Source organism: Myotis myotis, unplaced genomic scaffold, assembly GCF_014108235.1.
Source record: "Myotis myotis isolate mMyoMyo1 unplaced genomic scaffold, mMyoMyo1.p scaffold_m19_p_2, whole genome shotgun sequence".
Classification (NCBI taxonomy): Eukaryota; Metazoa; Chordata; class Mammalia; order Chiroptera; family Vespertilionidae; genus Myotis; species Myotis myotis.
In genome coordinates, this window is record NW_023416324.1 from 171261279 (window position 1) to 171285010 (window position 23732).

At 48.1% G+C, this 23732-nt stretch overlaps 1 protein-coding gene across 6 annotated transcripts; it reads left to right on the top strand.

The window, feature by feature from the left end:
• The first annotated feature begins 142 nt into the window (after positions 1-142).
• Positions 143-23474, top strand: BCL6 (BCL6 transcription repressor). 6 transcript variants are annotated; one of them, XM_036351216.1, is made up of 10 exons: positions 143-217; positions 10971-11009; positions 11831-12002; positions 13509-13730; positions 15195-16166; positions 16441-16634; positions 18036-18203; positions 19302-19432; positions 19539-19676; positions 22260-22403. In XM_036351216.1, the coding sequence occupies exons 3-10, from the start codon at positions 11842-11844 to the stop codon at positions 22401-22403; spliced, it is 2130 nt and encodes a 709-aa protein (XP_036207109.1). In that variant the 5' UTR covers positions 143-217; positions 10971-11009; positions 11831-11841. The 6 variants fall into 6 exon arrangements, with proteins under 6 accessions (XP_036207109.1, XP_036207110.1, XP_036207111.1 ...); XM_036351217.1 differs by lacking the exon at positions 143-217 and adding an exon at positions 235-1941; XM_036351218.1 differs by lacking the exon at positions 143-217 and adding an exon at positions 6765-8215.
• Positions 23475-23732: the final 258 nt, after the last annotated feature.

A 23732-nucleotide genomic window follows, 5' to 3' on the forward strand; every position in this document is an offset into this window, starting at 1 on the left:
TAAATATACCGATCTGTGGAAAAATATTATGCTTTGAATGCTTTGTACCGGCGAGGGGAGGCAAAAGTCCCGCAGAGTTGACATAGAGTCCTCCCCTGCCATGTAGCAGTGGTAAAGTCCGAAGCTCAAATTCCGAGAATTGAGCTCTGTTGATTCTTAGAACTGGGGTTCTTAGAAGTGGTGATGCAAGAAGTTTCTAGGAAAGGCCGGACACCAGGTGATTATTGCTGTTGCTGCCGCCGCTGCTGCTGCTGCCGCCGCCGCCGCCGCTGTTGCCGCTGGTGCCGCTGCCGCCGCCGCTGCTCATGATCATTATTTTACCTTTTAATTCTTTTTTTTCCGCTCTTGCCAAATGCTTTGGCTCCAAGTTTCCTATGTGTATCTATTGATATAAATGTATATATTTATTTATTCTAGCTGTCAGGTGTTAAAATAAATGCCGAAGATTAGTCCCACGTCTCTCCCACTCTAGGATATAGATTTTTATGTATTTGTTATTTGATTCTTGTTGTCTGAGTGAATCGGCCGGTTTGGGGAGGCTTTTTGCCACCCTCCCTTGTGTTGTTTTGGTTTTTTAAAAGGAGGTGGAGGAGAGGAAGGAGGACAGTTAGGGGGCGGCCTGAGCAGAGAGGACGAGACAGTGTTTGGGGGGTGTTTGGGGCAAGTCTGGGGGCTGTCTGGCCCTAGACCGCGGAGAGGACGCGCGCTCGCGCTCTCGCCCTCGCTCTCGCTCTTTCTGCTGCCTGCTTGCGTACGGCTTGTGATCTCGCTGGATTCGTGCGGCTGTGTTTTCCCCCTCTTTTCTAGCTTGCAAACTGCCTCCCTTGCTAACCTCGCTCCTGCCTCGGCTTCCCTCCGTCCCTCCACCTTGCCCTGGCCTCTTCTGCCATCCCCTTCCCGTCCTTCTTAGTAACTCCGGGAGGCGAGGAGGGAGACCGCCCGCTCGCTCGTCCCGCTGGCTCTCTTCCACCGGCCTCGGTCCTCTAGATTGACTGCCTCCGAGCCGAGATTTTGAAGGAAAAATGCAATCGAACTCCTCGGTGGCTTTTTTTTTTTTAATCCCCTTAAAATTCGGATGAAGTATAGTTTCTACTTTTTCCGTTCAGAGCCGTGATCTTCCTAACGAGATGCGAGCGTTTTGGTGTCCCCTTTCCCTGTGTTTTGGGGGAGGTTTAGCTTGCCTGGGGGCGGGGATGTTGAATACTTTTGGAAATTATTCTTTCTTGGTTGCAGACAAGGGAGTCGGAAACACCGCGCGCTCCTTCTCCCATCCTAAGGAGAGAAGCTGATGGCGGGACGGGGATTTGGGGGTGGGAGGTGGTCAAGGGGTACGCGTTTGCACCTGCGGTGCTGTTCAGTGTGTGGGGACTCCGGGAACCTTCACCAGACAGCCTAGCAGAGAAGGAAGGTGGCGGGATTTCTTGGCGATCGCGGTGTTTGTATTTTGGGTACTGCGTGACTTGGTGTTAGCTCCCAATGGCTGTTCCCCCTGGTTCCTAAATTTTATTTTATTTTTCCTATGGTGCAGTCTTTGTAAAATGACAACGGCGGGCCGGAAAGTGGCCAACATTAGGCTTTACGTTACCGAGGTCCTTGCACTGGGCGAGGGGAAAACAAAACAGCCCCAGCCCGCGTTCCTACGTGCAAGACCCGGGAGGAGAGAACACTTTGTGGACCTGGCCGGGCGACCCGGCGCGGGAGGAGGGGGCGCGGGCGCGAAAGGGAGATCTTTGTGAGTGATTTTGCAAAATCGGAATGTGCGGTTGGTTGGATTTGCAACCTGTGGCTCTTCTCGAGGGAGTAGGAATGGGAGAAGGCGGCGGCGGCGGCGGCGGCCCGGGGCGGGAGCTGGTTGGGAGTTGGAGCCTCGGAAGTCGGCTGCTCCCGGCGACAGCTGGAGCGAGGGGCCAGCCCGCTGCCGGCTGTAGTGACCAGATCATGGTAAATTTCTTGAGAGCTGTGGATTGCGTTGCCTGTATGATGTTGTATTATTGGAACTCTGGCAAAAAATGGAACTGGTGTTGCAATCATGAGTTTTAAAGCTCCCCCATGAAAAAAACAAGAACACAACACAACAGATTTTTAAAAGAGTGAAAAAGACCCCTTTACTGTTGTATGCCTTCTCCCAGTAGTTAAGACTTGGTGGTGGGGGTCCTGACAGCTGAGCAGGGGAAATGACCCTAAACAGTGTGCTGAAAGTCCAGAGCTGTTTACTGTGTCCCTTCTGAGAGAGCTAGCCACCTACCCCACCCCCAAAACCCCAAAAGAATTTAATCCTTTATGGTTTTTTTTTCTAGTTAGTTTATAGTTTCCAGAAGAAAAATCTTGTAACTTTTTTTTTTAAATAAGTAAAGTGAATGTCAGTAGATGCATTTTTTATTACTGTCCAGAAAGAAAAAAAGTGGGGCAGGAGAGAGGGAACCAGGGAAAGGGCTGTTTAGAAATACAGTTTGTGGCTCTGAGCGATGCCACCGGCTTCCTCTACAGAGACTGCCAGTTTCCCTTTTTCTTTGCAAGGTGTGTGTGTGTGGTTTTAATAAATAACTTAAAAAATATAAGAGGGGGGCAAGATCCGTCAGGGAGACAGGTATCTGTTTTGCTCACGATTTACTACCAAGAGCCTTTGGCACTGGAACAGAACCTCGTAAATCTGCAGCCCAAGTTGAAGTTCATCTGGCCCTAGTCCACACGCTATTCCTGGAGGTAGCAAACATGAGCTCAAAGGAATGAGGTGAAATCACTTTCTTGCTTTAAAATATATACTTTAAAAAAAAGAGAGAGAGAAAAGATATGTCTCTTGGGAGGAGGAAGAAATGGAAAGAGGGCACCAGGAAATGGGCATTCCCTTGCTCAAATGACTACTGTTGAGTCTTCAGGCCAAAATAGAAACTTGTAGATGAGAAATATTTCCCCTCCCCCCATTTATAAATAGAAGTTTCCAATATCATACTATTTGGAAGACTTTCTAATACTGCAGGCTCAAGCGCATTGGCTGATTTTAAGGGTCTGTTGGTTGTGACAATAAGGCCAGAAGCTGTTTGTGAAAACTAGGCAACCTGAAGGAGAAGGCAGCCAGAGGAAGGGGGAATTCTCCAATTGGCCTTTCCTCTGTGCTCAGTTTGGAAGGGTTTTTATCCCATGCTTTCTTGAAAAGACCTTCCAATTCTTTCTGGGCTTGGTGGACAGGGGTGGGACTCTAAACTCTTAAGCTGTCCTTTCCTGAGCCCTGAAGAGTTCCAGTTATTGGTTGAGTAAATGTTAGCCATGACTAGATGTCAAAATCCTTCCTTCCCTCTCTCTCCTGCCTGGTAGCCACACTCACAAGCCACTTTGTTATGAAAAACTTAAGATTCAGAGGAGGTGGTGTGGCAGCGCCACCCCTCGGTGGGTGAGACTCTGTGTGCACAAGTCAAAGAATTTGAAAAATATTGTGAAATGACCTTATGAGGAATTTATTTTTTATTTTTTTGCCTTTAACAAGTAGATATAAAACTAACTTTTTAAAAAGGGACTTTGCAGTTGATCTCTCAAATAGGAAGAGGAAAAGTTGATTTTCAGCTAGGATGGTGTCGTATAATCAGCAAAGTAGTTCCAATAAGTGTGTGTGTGTGTGAGAGAGAGAGAGAGAGAGAGAGTGAGAGAGAGAGAGAGAGAGAGAGAGAGAGAGAGAGAGAGAGAGAGAGAGAGAGAGAGAGAGAACCAGAGAGAGAGGAAGGTTGCCTAGTTGGCTTTAAGCAAGGGAGTTCTCCTGGAGGAGGTAGCCCCCCTTCCCTTCCCTTTCGACTTGACTTCTCAGAGCACCTGAATTCTGTTACCTGTCTCCCTTCCCTTCCCTTTCGACTTGACTTCTCAGAGCACCTGAATTCTGTTGCCTGTCTGACATTGAGATAAGAAGGAATGCTTTATTAGCAGTGTTAAGATCCATAATGACTGGAAGCCCTGTAGTTTTGCTGGCGGTGATGGTGGTATATGCGTGGGGGCGGGGGGAGAGATTCGGGAGTGAGGTTAGGGGATTGCTGCGGGCGATGGTGGTCTGGTCTGTAGCTTGGTTTGGAGCCCAACCAGAGTCGAAGTTAGTGTGGCGCATGCTGGTTCCCTGCACTGCGCAACAAGTGGGAACGCTGCAGCAGAGATCCCAGCGAGGGTGCTGCGTTGTGGCAAAGCGAGCAGGCTTCTCTTCGCCCCACTGGAAGCCAGGAGAGGCTTCTCCCAATCCTCTTCGACTCCCGGCCTCAGATCAGTGGCCCCAGCAAAAGACCAAATTCGTCCCCTCTTTCCCACTCTCCCGGATTTTTGGAGCGCTGTAAGCCTGGGTGGAACCCTGCAGCTGAGCTCCAGGGACCGCTTTCTTTGTGGGGATCAGGGGTTTACTATAGACTTTCCTTGCTGGTCGACCAGTGTTTGACAGGGAGCTCTGCTAAATGCCATGGAGTGCCATTCTGTTCTTCTTTTTGAAGACAAGTGCACCCTTGCTTTCCCTTTTCAATACATTCAGCCTTTCCGGCTGAAAAAAAATCACAGTCTACTCCAGGGACTCAGTTCCAGATAATGTGTTGTGGTTGCCAGAGGCGTGAGCATCGCGAAGAAAAGAATTACATCTAGTAAATTAAATGTTTTCCAGCTTTGCCTATGATGGCAACTCCCTCCCCCTAACAGACAAAAAGTGAGGAGGAGGGGGTGGGGGGAAGGTTGGGGGTAGTCGGGTGTGGAAGGTTGTGGCCGCCAGTGATTTTCACATGGACCGAGTCTGCCACCTAGTGATAGGTCTTGCCAAGATTCCAGCTTTGGGCGGTGGGTGGACCGGGCCACTTCTGGTCTCCAAGTCTCCCAACCTGGTACTAGGTCTGGCAGGGAGGACAGCCTCCACTGAGGATGTCACCCGACATCCAAAGTTTGGGTAAGATGGATGAAAATTATAAAGCCTCGGGATGCTTACCCGATCCAAGATTGCTTAGTGATGGGCATCTGCCTCCAAGAAGAGAACCGTAAAAGAACTCAAAAGAACTCGTTTTGATTACACTACCTCCAGATCGGGGTTACCTCTCCGGGTGAGGGGCTGGGACTGAGGGGGGTTGAGGGATGTTAGTAGTGGAGGGATGCCATGGGGGCTCTTAGGACATACAACTCTTTACAGTTGAGGAAACAGGCCTGATGAGGGGACCTGTAATGGTGAGACACTGACTTAGTCCAGGCCAGATTTTAAGTTTCTGAATTTCCAGGTTAGTGACTGAAAGTCAAAGGTAAGCTTACCTCCGCTCCTTTGAGGTATGCAAGAGAAAGAACAGCAGTCAGAGAGCCTTAATTCCAACCTCTCAGGTCACTGTAGTTGGAAATGGTTCTCCAGCTGTCTTGGAGGAATTGGTTTATAAAGTATGGCCTAAGATTTTCAGTAACTAACATGAAACGCCTACAGTTGTGCTGAGGAGTGTGTGTGTGTGTGTGGGGGGGGGGCTCATACCTTGAGGGGGAGGGAGGCGTGTGTTAGGGAGTGATTAAGGCCCAGTCCCTGGACATGTGGAGATGCATCTTGCAGCACCTGAGGCTCACATTTAGATCCTGAAATTCCTCTCCATCCTCTTCTTTCTAAACTTTGCTAAGTGGCTTGGAGAGAAATCAGTTGTGTGGGTGGGTCGTATAGACCGGCAGAGTGTAATCCTCATAGAATTTGTGCCACAACCGCTTCAGAACAAACTTTTCTTTCTGGGAGTTAAAAACTTAAGATGGCAAACGTGCGTCGGTGTCCTGGCGGCCCCTAGCGACGGCCGCACGCACAGCCTCAGGAGACGCTGTCGTCTCCACAGCCCAGGTCCCCGGAACCGAGTTTAGCCTCTCTCTCTGGGGGAGTTGTCGGAGGCCGCGTCGGAGAAACGCGCCTCTGTTCGGGTTGGAAACGAATCTGGGGACGTGTTTGAAGAGCGGTCAAGTTTGACTCATCGCTTTCCAAGGACAGTTAGTGCCTTCCATCTTCATTAACGTGAATAAAGACCTTGGCTGACTTCTGTCCAGATCGGATTTTTAAAGGCATTGTTTGCTTGGGGAGATCATGCCACTTCCCTCCCCCGCAGGCCTTTTTGCAGAAGCCGAGCGGATCCAACCAGGATGACCGAGATATCTTTGCTCGGGGACGTGGTTTGCTGGCATTGCCTGCCGGACCTTTCTGGAAGGCTGTCGCAAGCTGGGAGCAGGGGGAGCGTCCCTTCTGCAGCTCCTCTTCAGATCTTGCTGATAAAACACATCCCTCTGTTTTATGGCATTTCCTAGAAGCTTGCAGGCTTAAAAGAGCGCTTTTGTCAGAAACGTGATAGAAATGAAAGTTAGGACATAATGTTCCTGAACACCTCGGTCACCCAAAACGACTGCCGAGGCCACCACATTATCAAATTGGCTTTCATCTACTGTCGACTCCCCACCCTCCCGTCCCCCAGCGAAAAAGCTGGAAGAGAGTCCCGCACTGAACAGAAACAACGCCACAGTTTAACCCCATCCCCTACTGCGGGACCACTGTGGCTGGACCCGAGCTGCTCCCTCGTAGAGATGCTACGTAGAAAGGGAGCGCTCCGCCGGCAGGAACCGCGATGCGGGTTTCACTGCTCAGCTGCACCCTTATTAAAATTCCTCGTCCCTGCCCCTAAACAGTGCTTTACACTTCCACATGCCCCTTTGGATTTCTCAACGAGTTATTGGAGTTATTAGATTACCAATAACCCAACGGCCGGCCAGGATTGGGCGGGGGGGGGGGGGGGGGGGGCGTGGAGGACCGAGTTCTCCAGCTCCCGAAACTGTCGAAACTAGGTCAATGGGAAGGAAGAAGGGGCGGGGCGACGTGGGATTGTTGGTATCGAGCCCTGGTGGGAGGGCTCCCTCTAGTGTTCAGTAGCGGTGAAACATATTCATATTACAGGACTCCTAATTTCCAATAAGTGCATTTACTTAATTTTAACCTCTTTTTCCGGATTCACACCCCATCCCATATTAAATTTCAGCCTTCGCTTCCACCGGGCGAAGGAATGAGAAAGCCTCAAAGTATGAGGCTGCAGAGGCCCAATCTTGAACAACGGACCTTAACACCGCCTCCTTTGCTGACGGGTGGCGCGGCGCTGGGTGTCGCCAACGCCAGTTTTAAGACCCAGCTGAGGCTTGAAAGGCTGCGTCTTTAGCATCCCCGGTACCCCAGCCCCCCAAAGTCCCTCTTGGAGCCCGCTGCTGAGATAAATAGGAGATAAATATAATTCCAAGGAAGGCTACGGGAAGGCGCGGCAACCTTGGAGCGCGCGCGCAGCGGGGTCGGCGTCCGGGCCTCTCCTGGATCCTAACCTTGTTTCTACGGGGTTTCGGAGAAATAGAATTCGGAAAACCCGAAACCTGGCCAGATTCGGCCTGGCAGCTCTTATTCTAAAGACTTGGGGGCGGAAACCCAGCCGAGCTGTGTTCCCCTACTTGCCAACGTAGGCGGAAGGGGCTTTCGGTTTAGTTTTTCTGCAACTCGGCTGGGGTACGCTGCATAGAGACCCTGAGCCCTCTACCTTTAGGCCTTGACGCCTCGCCTAACTATCCTCTTTAAAAGGATTTCGGGGCCAAGCGAAAAGAGAAAAGAAAAAAAAAAAATGACGCCCCAGGCAAATAAACGCCAGACTTGGGCAACCTGAAGTCATGAAATGGACCCGAAATCCTGAGGTCTAGACCGGCTGGCTCTGCTACTAACTCGCCTGACCATCCCCGTTTATAAAACTGTTGCGGGGAAGGGTAGGACTCGAGCTGTGAGTGCCTGGATGCGCGTGGCCGTACTCCCCGCCAGCCTCGGGGCGCCCCCACCCCGCTCCCTTCCCGGTGAATCCCCGGCAGCCCGCGCGGCGCAGGCGGCGATCCCGGCGGCCGTTGGGGGCCAGCGGCTTCCTGGAAAGTTACTTCTCGTTGGAGCCGGCGATAGGCAGAGAGTGTTCCGTGAACTCCGCTGAGCGGAGATCGACGACGTTCCGGGAATGAGAGGGCTGAGCCATTCCCCTCACTGCCCCCTGCCTTGACGGGCGTAACAGGAAAAGAAAGAGGCACACACAATGTTAGTTCCCGAGGTGCACGAAAAGTTTTATCTGAATACAACCAAATTCAGGGCTGCCACGGTAGTCCCGCGGGGCCTCCGCCGAGCCCACGGGGACTCGAGACAGATGGGCAGCGGTGGTGGTACAATGCCCCCGGGTGGGCAGCCCCTGGCAGCCAGGTACCGTATAGAAGGGGTGGGCTACGGGGTGGGCTTGGGTGTGTGAGCGAGAGAATGGGGCTGCCCAGTGCCCACCGAGTGTAGGGAGGAGGAAAAGAATGGGTCTCTGTATTGGCTCCCTGTCGCCGGAACAGCCTTCCTCTCATCTCCTGTTTGGTCTGTCATTTCTGCTCTCTCTCTCTCTCTCTCTCTCTCTCTCTCTCTCTCTCTCCCTCTCTCTCTCTCTCTCTCTCTCTCTCTCTCTCTCTTTCTCTCTCTCTCTCTCCTCTTTCTTTCTTTCTTTTCTTTATTTTAGGGGGAGGACCCTCTTTTTTCTTCTCCAAATCCTTTAAAGGACCTGCCTTTTCTCCTGAGGGTGCCTAAGTTTAAAGCACAAAGGAAAGGGTGTGTGTGTGTGTGTGTATGTGTGTATGTGTGTGTGTGTGTGTGTGTGTGTGTGTGTGTGTTTGCCGGGTGGGGGTGGGGGCGGGGGGAGGAGAAGACAATCTTTAACTCTCATTTCGTGGTTTTTTAACTCTCACTTGGTAGTTACTGTGGCTGGGGCGGGGTGGGCTGGATTCAGAGGAGTCCAGGTCTGGGCCCTTGCAGTTGTCACTTTCTCCTGGACAGCTCTGATCTCTTGGTTGTTTTTGTGGAATGAATCTTGTGTGTGTCTGGTGCGTTTCTGAAGCTAGCAGACAGGTTTGCCCAGGGCTTGCTGGTGATTAGTTTTGAGATGTTGGGCAAGGCTTATCCCCCTGGAGCCTCAGTGTCCTCCCCCACTAAATCAGGGCTGTTATGAGGATCAGATACAATAATGGACTGGAAGGAGCTGAGTGGTCTGTAAAAAACAAACCAAATGCTAGTGGTCCCTCCACACATGCAGCATCTAGAGGGAAGTTCATCACCCACACCCACCATAACCCACATATTCACTAATTGTGGAACCTCCTGAGACAGAGCTATGTAGGAAGGAGTGGACTTAGTAAGGACATGGACCTCTGTGTGTGTGAATTTATTTTGGGACAACCCAGGCAGAGGTTTAGGGTGAAAAGGGCCCATCCCGGAGCATGGCTGATAGTAGACCCAGGGGAATTGTTTTGTTTGTTTCAATCCGAATCTGGAGTGAATCATTGACAAGTGTCAAGGTGAAATGGCAAATCTGGGCTTCCTGTGGTCCAAAGGTGTGTGACTGGAAATCCACAGGAGAGCTGGTGGTTGCAGCTGGCTGGAGGACAGCCTTAGGTATTACAGAAGTGTTTAAGGATCTCTTCCGTGAGGGAAGAGGAGCGGGGTTATAAATAAACCTCACATGTGCCTTCAACATTCTTTTTCAAAGGAGACCAATCATTGAACTATTGTTAGGATCAATTTAGTGTCTCTCTCTTTGCCCATTTTGAGTTAGAATGGGGAGAGGAGGAAATAGGTTCTTTTGTCTTTTTCTGTCCTCTCCCTTCCCCCATTTTCTTCCCCCTAACCCCACTCACTCACATACACACCTAACCTTGAAGCCGATGAGATTGAGTGACTGGCACTTGGGACCACAGAGAATTGTCAGTTTTTGGTTACAGACTCAAGGAAACCTCTCATTTTAGTGCTCATTTGGTAAGACTCAGCAGCCTGGAATGGGGGCAAAGTGTTTGTGTGGGGGGAAGGAACTTAAAAATGAGATTCACCCACGTCAGGGTGCTGTCTTGCATGTTCTTCAGCACGTAGGCTGATTTGGAAAGGGTCAGGAATTTGAGCCAGAAGACCTAGGGCCGGGCTATTCACCATTTATGTGGTCTAACAAGACCTCCCTGGCCTCGGGCCCCTTTACCTGGAAAATAACTAAGGCCTAGGCTTTTTCTTAAAGGGGGTGGGGAAGAGGGCTAAGATAGTTTTTTGTTGTTGTTGTTGCTCTGCAGCCCATATACTGTCATAAACGAAAGTCTTCCACCTGTGCTTTTAAATTATTTTGTTTTAAAGAAACCAATTTGGAGAAGGTACATATTTCATTAATGCTCCCTGGCCAGTTCTCAGCTAAATCCGACAATTAAATCTTTTCACCAGCAGGGGGAAGCACAAACTTGCAAGATTGTGGTAGTATATCTTGTCTTAGACCCAGGAGGGAAGGGAGAGGAAACTTTTAAACAGAAGGCAAAGATCCTTAAGAAAAGCATAGCTAGGCCATTGCAGGTTGTATTCTGCAGATTTTGTATTCAGTACTTCAGTACCTTCAGACAGTCAGGAAGTACTGCCTGGCTGTTTTGTCCTGGGAAAGCCACTTGAACCTGAGTCTCAGTTTTGTCACTAGCGAAATTAGGGTAAAGATATTGACCTTGTTGGCCTTGTGGAATCATTCTAAGACTTGGAAAAATAATGTTTTAGCAGGTTTCAAAAAGCATCCAAAGATTTTAGGCCCCTGAATGATCATCCTTATTAATACTGATTTTTTTTTTCTTTCTTTAAATGTTTTCTTTCCCATAAATGCACTGGCTTTGGGGTAGTGAACATTGTTTCCATTGAGAAAGGAAACATATGTGTATATGTATATGTATGTACTGTGTCCCCAGTACTCAGGGCATAAACATTATCGCAGGGCTTCGGGTGCCTGTTGTTTTCATAAGAGCAGAGCTGGAAAAATGCTTCCTAGCTTATAGTAAAACCGCACCAGCTGGCAGGCTGCAGCTATCAAAGTAAAACTAAACACGTGTGTTCTAAAATAAGACCATAGTGGACAATCTTACATTCATTCAATCAATTTCTGTTTGTTTGTTTTTTCTCTTCCCTGCAGGTTTTAAGCAAAATTTTGGACTGTGAATCAAGGCATTGGGTAAGTAAATTGAACTATATGCCTTAAGATTTTGTGGGGAAACTGTTTCTTTTGAATTTGCCAATGCATATGTTTCTGTGAACTTTGCCAGTTTTCATTAGATGAGGTGAAGGATTGCTGATTCCTTCTCTATCACTCCCAGCCCTCATCCTGTACCCCTGCGTTAGACTATCTTAACACTGTTGTGTGATCATTTGTTCCCCAAATTATTTTAGTTCAAATTAATGTAGCCACCTACTATGCACTAACAATGTGCTAGGTGCTCGTCAGAACATTGAGATAATTCTAAAGCCTGATAGAGGAGAAATGAGATACTGATGAGAATAGCTACAATTTTTCAGAACCTAGACTATGGATCAGGCACATATCTCTAATTTTGCAACTACATAGGTATTACTACTCTCATTTTGGGAAAAACCAAAGCCCAGAAACATTGAGCAACCAGCTCCAAGTCACACAGCTCAAAAAAGGTCAAGCTAGTATGCTAACCTTCAAAGCCTGGTTCTCTCCCCTGTCACACACTCACTGCTTCTCAGTCCTGGTAGAGTATTTGATATGTGGGGAAAACACTCAACAATATTCATTGCCTTCCCCTTTTCTGTAAAGGCTTTCTATTCCGATTTGTTGGACAAAAATTATTCTCCCCATTTTACAGATGTGAACAGTAATATCCAGAGATGGGCCACGAATTATTTAAAGACCAAACACAAGGGGCCTCAGTTTGCATTCCATGCTAGCAGGCTGAACTACCTGCTCTCATGCTCCTGGTAAGCAAGAAACAGGTTCTGGTTAACTAATAGGATTTTGACCCCTTTTTGCAGGTGAAGACAAAATGGCCTCGCCGGCTGATAGCTGTATCCAGTTCACCCGCCATGCCAGTGACGTTCTTCTCAACCTTAATCGCCTCCGGAGCCGGGACATCTTGACTGATGTTGTCATAGTGGTGAGCCGTGAGCAGTTTAGAGCCCATAAGACAGTCCTCATGGCCTGCAGGTGAGGGTCTGGAAAGGAAATTTAGATGAATATAAGGGGAGTGATGGTGCTGGCAGCGAACGAGGTGGAACATGTGGGCCTCTTGCTATGTTTGGGATCACATCTGATTTGTGTCCAGATGTCCAGCCTGACTGGGTAGCCTCCCAGAAAGGGAATGAATGCCCACACCTTTCGAGAAGAAAGCGTTTCTATTCTGTGGGAATAGAGGGAGAAGAAATCACATACTGTCTCAAGAAAGGATGTGTTTGGAGCAAACATGGAGAATAACTTCAGTTCACATGTGAAAAAAAATGAAAAGTGAAAGAGATTTTTAAAATATGTTAAGCAAGCTAATTTGAAATATTTTGCTCTTTTATTCCATAATTGTATTTCTTTTATACCGTGGCTGTATTTCCATGGGTAAGTTAGTGAAAGTGAGCCAGCTATATTTTCATATTTGTCAAGGATTTCAAGTGTTCACAGCAATTTTATATTACATCATCTCCCTGGATCTTTGTAGTGGCCTGTGTCATGGATGGCATGATTGCCTCCATTATGTAGATCAGTGGTTCTCAACCTTGGCTGCACTTTAGAATCACCTGGGAATCTTTTTAAAATCCTGATTTCTGGGCCTCATCCTCCGGAAATTCTGTTTCTTTGTTACGGATGAGGCCCAGAAATCAGGATTTTAAAAAGATTCCCAGGTGATTCTAATGTGCAGCTAAGGTTGAGAACCACTGCTTTACATGTTCATTCTTGCCTCAACCCTGTAAGGTAGATACTATTGTTTTTGCTTTGCAGATAAGGAAACTAAGGTATAGAGAAGTATCTTACCCAAGGTTGCATTCCTTCTTACTGGTGGAAGTGGGGCTCCCTTCTGCAACACAGGAAGAGTACACTTGAGGTGGCAGCCCTAAATTTTGGCTTCTGAGTGCTCTTTCCTCAGCCAGACAGCATGGTAATGGGAGGCTTGACTTGGACCTTCTAGGAATACTGAACTTGTGATAGTCTATGGGATTTTAGAAAAAATCAGTAGAATGTAGATGTAGGCATCATTTTATTGATTTATCATCATTATTCAACTTAGTTTTTAAAAAATACAATAAGAGTTGTAAAATAAGAAAAAGAGATGGAACAAGGAAAAGGCTTATCTCCAAGATATAAAATAATAAAAAATAGTTACTGCAAATGAGTGTTAAATTTAACTCTGGTCATCTGTGCAGTTATAACACTAAAAGGAAAACAAGTTCTGGTACTTTGAGAGAATCACTTAACATCTTTGATCTTCGTTTCCTCATTTGAAAAGAGGGAGAATGATAGTATCTACCTGGCAAGGTTGTGAAGAATAAATATAAAAAGTGCTTAATGACTCACTGGCATTTGATAAGCACTCCGTAAATGGCACTATTATTAATTGCTGTGGAAGTTTTGGAGGTAGGGCCTGGGGAGAGGGGCTGCACATGATGCTGACTGTAATTGATGAGAGTCTGTACGCCTGCTATAATGAGACATGTGTTTGTTTTACAGTGGCCTGTTCTACAGCATCTTCACAGACCAGTTGAAATGCAACCTGAGTGTGATCAATCTGGATCCTGAGATCAACCCCGAGGGGTTCTGCATCCTCCTGGACTTCATGTACACATCTCGGCTCAACCTGAGGGAGGGCAACATTATGGCCGTGATGGCCACAGCTATGTACTTGCAGATGGAGCATGTCGTGGACACTTGCCGGAAGTTTATCAAGGCCAGGTGAGCTGCCACCAGGTGGAAGGCTGGGAGATGAGAGGGATCGGAAGGGATGAGAAACCCTGGACATTGCATGCATACAGAAAAAAAAAATAATCCTCTGTAATGTGCCACAACCTACATTTCCACTATTTTTGCACACTTCTGCCCTTATGAAATCCTGTGCTCCAGCCAACCTGACTCCTTACTGCTATCCAGATACACCTCGTGCATCCTCACCTCCGGCTCTCTCCCATTCACTTGACACGCCCTTTCCTACCACCTACCCTGTAAAGCCATGCTTGGATGCCAGCTCCTCTGTGGATGTTTTTATGATTATCACTCACCTCTTTCTTCTGCTCTTCCTCTCTGTTCCAAAGCCTTTGCTTATCCTTTAGATTTTTCTTCTATTTTAGCTACTCCCTATCCAAGGGCTGGGAAGACATACCATTATGTAAAGGTGAGGAATCTGAGAGCCAAAGAAGGGAGGAGCTTTGTTTAGAACCATTTGATTCACTGCTCTGGGGTGATTGTAACCCTTGTCAAACAGAAGGGTTTCTAGCCTCTGTTTGAACCCCACCAGGAGCTGGGAACGCAACGTTCCCAGAGCCATGCAGTCTACCTTGGACAGTCAGAAAGCTCCTCTTTATGGCAAGTTGAAATGGCTCCCCTAATATTCACTCATTGGTTCTAGCTCTGTTAACTGTGATCATGTTTGAGTTGGCCTATTTTTCGCCCACATAGTGTCCCTTCCAGTATATGCAGCTAGACCTCTTTATCTTCTGTGGGTGATAATGGTGGCAAGATCATCAGAGCCATCATTTCTGAGTGCTTTCTCTAGGTCAGGCCCTATGCTTGGAGCGGTTAAGTAACTTGCTCCAGGTCACACAGCTGCTAAGTGGCTCAGCTGGGACTGGAAGCCAGGTCTGGCTGTTTCAGAGTCAGGGCTTCCTGCACAAGCAAGGCTGCCTATTTTCCAAAGTCCACTTACCTATGACTCGAGTCCTTTTCTCCCCAGGGCACCAGTTTGCCTATGGCCCTCTGCACATGTGGCACCAGGACTGTATGAATTCTTCCCTCCCTGAGCCTTAGTTCCCATATGTATAAAATGGAGACAGTAATACCTGCCTTCCCTTCCTTGCAGGATTTTGCCTGGGCGAACTGAGATAAGGACTCTGAAAGCTTTACATTCCATAGTAATCCAAAGAATTACAGAGTCACATTCCTACTTATGTATGTGACTTAAACAGGCTCAGATTGTGTGGGTAACTGTCTTCACTGGGCCTATTTACTCAACTGTGGGCTAGATTGCTAGATTTCAAGCATTAGTGCCTTGTAATTGCAAGTGTTTCCCTACTCCAAAGCCATATTTCCTATGTCTCGCTGGCCCAAGCACAACTGTGGTTGCATAGACAGTGGCACTTGGAAGGTCGTCTGTGTAGTGGTTCTAATTTGGAGGCCGGTGTCTTCTCTTGTTTTCTCCTGCAGTGAAGCAGAGATGGTTCCTGCCATCAAGCCTCCCCGTGAAGAGTATCTGAACAGCCGGATGCTGATGCCCCAAGACATCATGGCCTATCGGGGCCGCGAGGTGGTGGAGAACAACCTGCCGCTGAGGAACCCCCCGGGGTGTGAGAGCAGAGCCTTTGCCCCCAGCCTGTACAGTGGCCTGTCCACACCGCCAGCCTCTTATCCCGTGTACAGCCACCTCCCTGTCAGCAGCTTCCTCTTCTCCGATGAGGAGCTGCGGGATGCCCGGATGCCTGTGGCCAACCCCTTCCCCAAGGAGCGGGCCCTCCCCTGCGATAGTGCCAGGCCAATCCCTGGGGAGTACAGCCGGCTGGCCATGGAGATACCCCACAGTGTGTGCCACAGCAACATCTACTCACCCAAGGAGACGGCCCCAGAGGAGGCACGGAGTGACATGCACTACAGTGTGGCCGAGGGCCCCAAGCCAGCTGCCCCCTCGGCCCGGAATGTCCCATACTTCCCCTGTGACAAGGCCGGCAAGGAGGAAGAGAGGCCCTCTTCAGAGGATGAAATTGCCCTGCACTTCGAGCCCCCCAATGCACCCCTAAACCGGAAGGGTCTGGTTAGTCCCCAGAGTCCCCAGAAGTCCGACTGCCAGCCCAACTCGCCCACAGAGTCCTGCAGCAGCAAGAATGCCTGCATCCTTCAGACCTCTGGCTCCCCTCCAGCCAAGAGCCCCACGGACCCCAAAGCCTGCAACTGGAAGAAATACAAGTTTATTGTGCTCAACAGCCTCAACCAGAACGCCAAACCGGAGGAGCCCGAGCAGGCCGAGCTGGGCCGCCTTTCCCCTCGAGCCTACCCTGCCCCACCAGCCTGCCAGCCGCCCATGGAGCCAGAGAACCTTGACCTCCAGTCCCCAGCTAAGCTCAGCGCCAATGGGGAGGACTCCACCATCCCTCAGGCCAGCCGGCTCAATAACATTGTCAACAGGTGATTGAAGAGGCAGTCCAGGCCTGGGCTCAGAGGTTACCTGGCAGGGTTCCAGGGGTCACTTCTGAGGGATGCAGGGGCTATCGGAGCCTATCAGAGGAGTGGGATAAGTGCCTAATGATTGAATTCGCCTAAGTAAGGATGAAGATTTTTCCATAGCCAGCCAGGGAATTCCCGCCTCTGTACTGTGGGAAAGAAACTAGGTCCGGGAGTGGGGACCGGTGGAGGGCTTGCCTCTGTTTCAGCAGCTGAAACTCTGTTCTTCCTTCCGCAGGTCTCTCACAGGCTCCCCCCGCAGCAGCAGCAGCAGCAGTGAGAGCCACTCGCCCCTCTACCTGCACCCCCCGAAGTGCACGTCCTGCGGCTCTCAGTCCCCACAGCACACGGAGATGTGCCTCCACACCACCGGCCCCACGTTCCCCGAGGAGATGGGAGAGACCCACTCTGAGTACTCGGATTCCAGCTGTGGTGAGTCCCACCCTCCGACCTCTCCGACCAGGGAGAGGCCCGCCCCTGCCTCTGCTTTGTGGGGGTTTGTCTTCCATTGCATTTATGCTGTTGTCATCGGTTGGGAGAAATTCCTGATGAAGACCATTGGCACCAGCTGATCGCTCCACTCTTGACCTTGTAGGGAACTAGGCTGACCAAAGCAGGAGATGGGGTGTTAGAGTTAATCCTGGGTAACAGAGAATGATCAAACAGACTTTGTAGCTTCATTCCCAAAAAAGAAGCTTGTGGGGCTGTAACTCCCAGTGCTTTCTCAGCCCCTCTGGGCCTAAACTGCAGGTGCAGGATCTATGGGCATGTTAGTGCACCTGCTGGGTTGTCCGTTCCGGAGGGGAAGCATCTGAACTGATTCACTCCTGCATCTCCCATAGGTCCTAGGGAGTCTCTAGAACAGAGTGGGTACTCAGTAAATGTTAGCTGAACTAGATTAGTTGAACAGAATTATTAAATTAAAGTTTCTGAATAGTCTGTGTGTGACATCCCCAGTTTTTACCAGATGAAAAAGTCTGTCTTCCTGCAGCTCTGGCTCCCATAATATAGCGCAGAAATCGAATCAGGGCTGACCCACCATGAGGTGTCATTTTCAAGTTGTTATAACGAAAGGAAAAATAAATTATTTACACTGAGAGATTTGGCACAGGGTTGTGGACCTATAGTTAAGAGAGCAGGGGCTGTAACTCCCAGCTGTAATGTCACCGTCTGTCCCTCTGGCCATTTGCCTTTGTTCTGCACTAGAGCTCCTTCTCTCTGGGCCTCTATTTCTGCTCCCACCATCATCTGTAGTCTCCCAGGCTCCCAGATCTTTGGGAGACATGAAATGCAGATCGGTGCAAGGGTGACCATGTTTGTCATTCATCTTCCCACTGACTTCAAAGTATCATTGCATTTGATTTAATCTTACATTCCTATGCTGCTTTTGTTATGTCAGGTGCTCCTATGAAGCAGGTAGGACAGGGGTTTATTATCCTGATTTTGGAGATAGAGACACAGACAGAGGCTCAGGGACCTGAAGGGCCTTGCCAAGGGCGTCTGTGAATGAATACAAATAAAACTATGAACTGATAAGAGCAGCCAGTCCTCAGCACTCTCCAGAAAAGGGAGAGTCCCGCGGTGCCTTCCTCAAGCTGTTGTGGGCCATATGGGTACCTGCTGGTTCGAGCTTCCTTCTGTACCTTAGTATTCAAATGCCTCCTTTATCCTTCTAAATGCTAAGAAAAAGAAAATCTCCACAGGCCCTTTGCTCTGGGATCCCATGTATGTTGGGTGGGCAGGGGCACTGGGGTGGCTATGGAGGTGAGGGGCCTTGGAGCCCCATCTCTCTTGCTCCCGCTGATGTTCGTGTCCCCTCCCACCCTTTGACAGAGAACGGGGCCTTCTTCTGCAATGAGTGTGACTGCCGCTTCTCTGAGGAAGCCTCGCTCAAGAGGCACACGCTGCAGACCCACAGTGACAAACCCTACAAGTGTGACCGCTGCCAGGCCTCCTTCCGCTACAAGGGCAACCTCGCCAGCCACAAGACCGTCCATACGGGTATGACCCTGCCCCATCCCACCTGAGCTTGCTGATTTTCCTGGGGTCAGGAAATGGAAAGGGTTCCAGAGAAAGTAGTCTGGGGCTTGGTACCAGTGGAGTGAGGCAGAGAACAGGCCCTGTCCTGGCCTGAATGAGGGCTCTAGCCCTGTCACATCTTTGCTTAGTGGCTGGTCCACTCCATGTACCCTTCGTCTTTCCTCTGAGCTGCTCTGTTCTGCTTCTCTTCTTTTGCTGGAGTCAGGAGTGTTGATCCCACTGTTGAGGAGGAGAAACTAAGGCTGAGAGACACAAAGTAGATTTGGTTTTTGCAAAGCCAGGGAAACACACACACACACACACACACACACACACACACACACACACATGCCTCTTGACTTCCTCTAAGGGCCTATTCCTTATCACCTCACATTCCTTTACCGGGTAGCTTCTAATAACCTGATTGTTGTCCAAAGTTGACTCTCTCTTGGTATTTTAAATGGCTCCTTTATCCCAGAAACTTTCCATGAAGGAAGGCACAGCCCTCTATTGGTTTCCTCTGTCTGAACACCTAATCCAGCTCAGGCCCCACCTCCTTTGCCAATGGAATCCAGCTGTAGTTGCCACAAGCGGAAAAGCATGTTTGTTCTGAAAGAAACTAGAGCACCTGATGGTATCTCCCTGTGGAGTGGGTTGACTAGTGAGTCAGTCTTATCCAAGCGAAGAGCTAGAAGAGCCTTTCCAACCCATCAACGTTCGCCCCTCAGGTTCCAGGGAGGGAAACTGAGGCCCAGAGAAGGAGAGTGACTTTTCCGAGTCCCACTGTGAGATGATCCTGATGACAAAGCTGGTTGCAAGGCTTCCTGGAACCTCACTCTCTCCCTTTTCCACACCCAGCATTGTTTCTACCCCTCCATGCTTCTAACTGTGATCAAGGGGTGCTGTTGTGTGTATGTGCGGAGGGGAGGCAGGCCCCTGGATCCCCTCTTTGACACCTTCCAAGGGACAGTAAGTCAGAACAGTCTTGGGAAAGGCAGCTTGCTTTGAAATCCAGGAGCCAGAGACTATGGTGAACTCCATTGAACATAGCTATCCTTTTTCCTTTTCCCTCGGTAATAGGTGAGAAACCCTATCGCTGTAACATCTGTGGGGCCCAGTTCAACCGACCGGCGAACCTGAAAACCCACACTCGAATCCACTCTGGAGAGAAGCCCTACAAATGTGAAACCTGCGGAGCCAGATTTGTACAGGTGAGCTGGAGGCCTGGGGAAAGGACCCCTCGGCCTGTGCATGCGGCTGCCCAGGGGTGTGCAGCTCACCCCGACAGAGCCTCTCACGCTTTGCTCTTCTGCCCAGGTGGCCCACCTCCGCGCCCACGTGCTTATCCATACTGGCGAGAAGCCCTATCCGTGTGAAATCTGTGGCACCCGTTTCCGGCATCTTCAGACTCTAAAAAGCCACCTGCGAATCCACACGGGAGAGAAACCTTACCATGTAAGGGAGCCTTTGTGGCTACTGGTTGACCTGGGAGGGACAGGGACATGGAGGGGCAGGGCAGCAGAACTGTTTGCTCCTGTCTCAAGTGCACAATGGGATGGTCACTGGACTTGGGATCATAGACATGGATTTGGGCCTGATTTTCAAAGACACCCTGCTTGACCTTGGCCTGGGTCTCAGTTTGCTCATCTTTAAAGGGGGGTAATGGGTTTAGTGATCGGGGCCTTAGGAAAGAGGTCTGGACTATGAATCCATAAATGGTGGAGCCACTCATTCATTCATTCCAAGATACTTATTGAGTGCTTACAGCATGCCTCAGTGCTGGGCTTGATGTCTACTGAAGACGAGCTCAGGAGTTTGAAAAGGAGCAGCCAACAATAGCATTAGGAGTAGAAGAATGTGGTGACATAAAATAAAACAGAGAAAAGGACATTTCAAGAAGGAAAGGAACAGGTGGCCAGCAGCCATGATTGGCCCCTCAGAATCATGGTGTTCCAGGGCAGGGACTTTGCAAAGTAATGGCTTATAGGCTAATTTTTAAACATTCCATGAGCTAAGAGTGGTTTTTATACACTCAAGTGTGTAAAAAACAAACAAACAATATTTTGTGATACGTGCAAATTTTATAAAATTTAAATTTCAGTCCATAAGCAAAGTTTTATTGGAACACAGCCTTGCTTACTTATTTATGGATTGTCTGTGGCTACTTTTAACAACACAGCAGCAGATCTGAGTGGTTGTCTCAGAGAATGTAAAATATCCCATGAAACCTAAAATATTTACTGTCTGGCTCCATAGAAAAATAGTTTGCAGATCTCTGCTATAGAGGGGAAGATACTGGACAGGCAGCTGAGATATCTTGGTTCTTATTATGGCCTTGGGCAAGCCCTGCCCCTCTCCCTGGGCCACAGTTTTCTTTTTCTGTGAAATGATGAGGATGCTGTAGAGAGCAGTTTTCAAATTGTTCTCTTTCAGTCACTGAGGTTCTTCGGCCCCGAAGGGCAGTACTGAGACCGCAGCCTCTTTTATCTTTCTAGTTTCCATCTAATCTGAAAAGAGAATATGGCATCACTCTACTTAGTGATGAGCACAAGAACTGAAGAATGGTTAACCCATATCACAAATGTTAGCAGAAAAATGGGGTTATTTTCATTGTCTTGTTTATTAATCCTTGAGTGAATATCTTTTTACTTGCCATTTATTCTTGGGTGTATTAGTTATCCTCTTAGTACCTTAATTTTATCACCTACAAATTGAGCCCATAAGAGGACCTACCGCGTAGAGTTGTTGTATTAAGTAAATGAATTCGCTAAAATGTGCAGAGCAGTTGACATGTAGTAAGAGGAAAATAAATCTTTGCTATTATAATTATCCTCTAGAAGGTTAGATGCACAGGATGTCTGAGTTAGGAGTGACCTGCAGAGTGTATTGATTCTGTTCCATACAGAGGGACAGCCAAGGCCCAGAGAGAGAAATGACACACGCAGGGCACACAGCGGAGGGTGGCATGGATGGGCCCCATTTCTCCCGAGACCAGGGCTCTACTCATTGTTCTGCCCGTTTGATTTGTTTATTTCTATAAATGTATTTCCATTTTTACTTTAAAACATATTCTCTATATGAACACACTTTATTACACTTTTATTTAGAATGGTTTTACATTTATAGAAAAGTTGCAAAGGAGGTGCAGAGAGCTCCTATGTGCACCCAGTTTCCCCTGTTGTTAATATCTTATGAGTTACGTCAGCATGATACCTTTGTCACAACTAATGAACCCATACTGATATGTTATTGCAAACTAAAGTCCATATTTTATTTGGATTTTCTTTTTACCTAAATTGCCTTTTTCTCTTCAAGGATTATGTACAGGTTACCCCATAGAGTCATTCATTTTACTTTTAAGTAACTCTTCCACTAAAACCATTAGCATCCATTCATTGAATCAAAGCAAGAAACAGCTCTACCTGGTGATGCCTTGTTAGCGTACCTAAAGTGTACACACTAAGGAGGAGTCTAACTGCATTTTTAAGGAATATCCTTAGACTCATCAATTTTCATGAGTCAGTCCATTTGTCCAAATGTGTTCAGATTTAATGTATAATTGCCTAAGAAGTATATTCTGCTAGATACTAAGAAGTTTATAAAGTTTAGTAAGGAGTGGTCACTGCCCTCGAAGCATTCCCCACCTAATAAGACAAGGCTAGAAATCTTACAGAGGTTCAATGGGAAGAGGGATTCTTTTCATTCTAGAGAGATTCAGAGACACCTTAATAAGTAGGGGAGTTTTCACCTGAGCTGCATTTTTTAGATAAGACTTGAACTTGTGGAGTTAAGTCAGGGAAATACAGCTTAAGCAGGAGAGAAGTCTGGGCAACGTTTTGGAAAGCAGGGAAGGGGCATTTGCACAAAGCAGTACTGGTCTCTTAGCAGGATCCCAGATTCAGGTGGGCTCGCAACATGGCCCAGCTGCTGGATGGCTCACAGGGAGAGACAGGGCCAAGCTCCTTCTCTGGGCCTTTGAACAATGACATGTTTCCTGGGCCGATGACAGCTAACAGTTTACCTCTGGTTTTCCTTCAGTGCGAGAAGTGTAACCTGCATTTCCGTCACAAAAGCCAGCTGCGTCTTCACTTGCGCCAGAAGCATGGCGCCATCACCAACACCAAGGTGCAATACCGTGTGTCCGCCACCGACCTGCCCCCGGAGCTGCCCAAGGCCTGCTGAAGCATGGAGTGTTGACGCTTTCCACTCGAGCCCCTTCTCAGAATCTACCCAAAGGATACTGTAACACTTTACAGCATTCATCCCATGATGTAGTGCCTCTTTCATCAACTAGTGCAAATCATAGCTGGGTATGGGGGGTGGGGGGAGGGGCGTGGGGACCGGGAGCCAAGGCAGCTCCCCTTCCCCCACTGCCATCCAACATTAAGAAAATAATATTGCTTCTTCTCCTATGTGCAAGGCGAACCATGTCAGCAAAAAGCAGAATCATTTTGTACATCAAAGTGGGAGAGTATGCAAAAGCTCTGACTTGACTTAGTCTGCAAAATGAGGAATGTATATGTTTTGTGGGAACAGATGTTTCTTTTGTATGTAAATGTGCTTTCTTTTAAAAGAAGAGACTTCGGTATGTTATCAAACAGAGGGCTTTAATTTTTTTAACCAAAGGTGAAGGAATATATGGCAGAGTTGTAAATATATAAATATATATATAAAATAAATATATATATATATAAACCTAAAAAAGATATATTAAAAATATGACATTGTGTTAAAGGCTCGATTTTGTATCTGCAGGCAGACACGGATCTGAGAATCTTTATTGAGAAAGAGCACTTAAGAGAATATTTTAAGTATTGCATCTGTTTAAGTAAGAAAATATTTTGTCTAAAATGCCTCAGTGTATTTGTATTTTTTTGCAAGTGAAGGTTTACAATTTACAAGTGTGTATTAAAAAAAAAAAAGAACAAAAAAAGCTGCGGAAGGAAAAATGTGTAGTTTTGTTCTAGTTTCCGGTTTGTATATACCTATACAACGTGTCCTACGGTGCCTTTTTCATGGAAGTTTTCAACGATGGATGGGCGAGCGCTCCATCCCTTTCTGAAGTGTAGGCAGACACAGGGACTGGAAGTTGTCACTAACAGCCTCTTTGGGAATGTTTGTCTCATCCATCACATTCTGCGTCGTGCTTGTGTTAGAACTGCTCCGGAGACAGGGTTTGGCTGTGTCTAAACTGCATTACCGCGATGTAACATATAGCTGTACAAATACAAGAATAAAATGTTGAAAAGTTGAGATGCCTTGTTCAGGGGTCTTTCTTTGTGTTGGAATCGGGACTTAAATGGGTCTGGTTTCCTCTGCTCTTACATAGTGGGGAGTGATCACAGCCACTGGTGGGGTTGGGGGCGTGGGGGAGCGGCGGCGGGTGGTGGGTGGAGTGTAGGAACCAAAGCTGGGGCTTTATCTCCCAGCCCAGGAAGGATCACAGACTCCAGACCCTGGTTGTGAGCTTCGGTGGGGGATTTTGGATGGATCTCTCACCTCTTTTTCTGG

Bases quoted from the DNA above. Each gene is read 5' to 3' on its own strand.
- BCL6 (XM_036351216.1), top strand. From the start codon at position 11,842: ATGGCCTCGCCGGCTGATAGCTGTATCCAGTTCACCCGCCATGCCAGT. The intron at 13,731-15,194 runs GTGAGCTGCCAC...TTTCTCCTGCAG, and splicing joins CGGAAGTTTATCAAGGCCAG to TGAAGCAGAGATGGTTCCTG. The intron at 18,204-19,301 runs GTATGACCCTGC...CCTCGGTAATAG, and splicing joins CCACAAGACCGTCCATACGG to GTGAGAAACCCTATCGCTGT.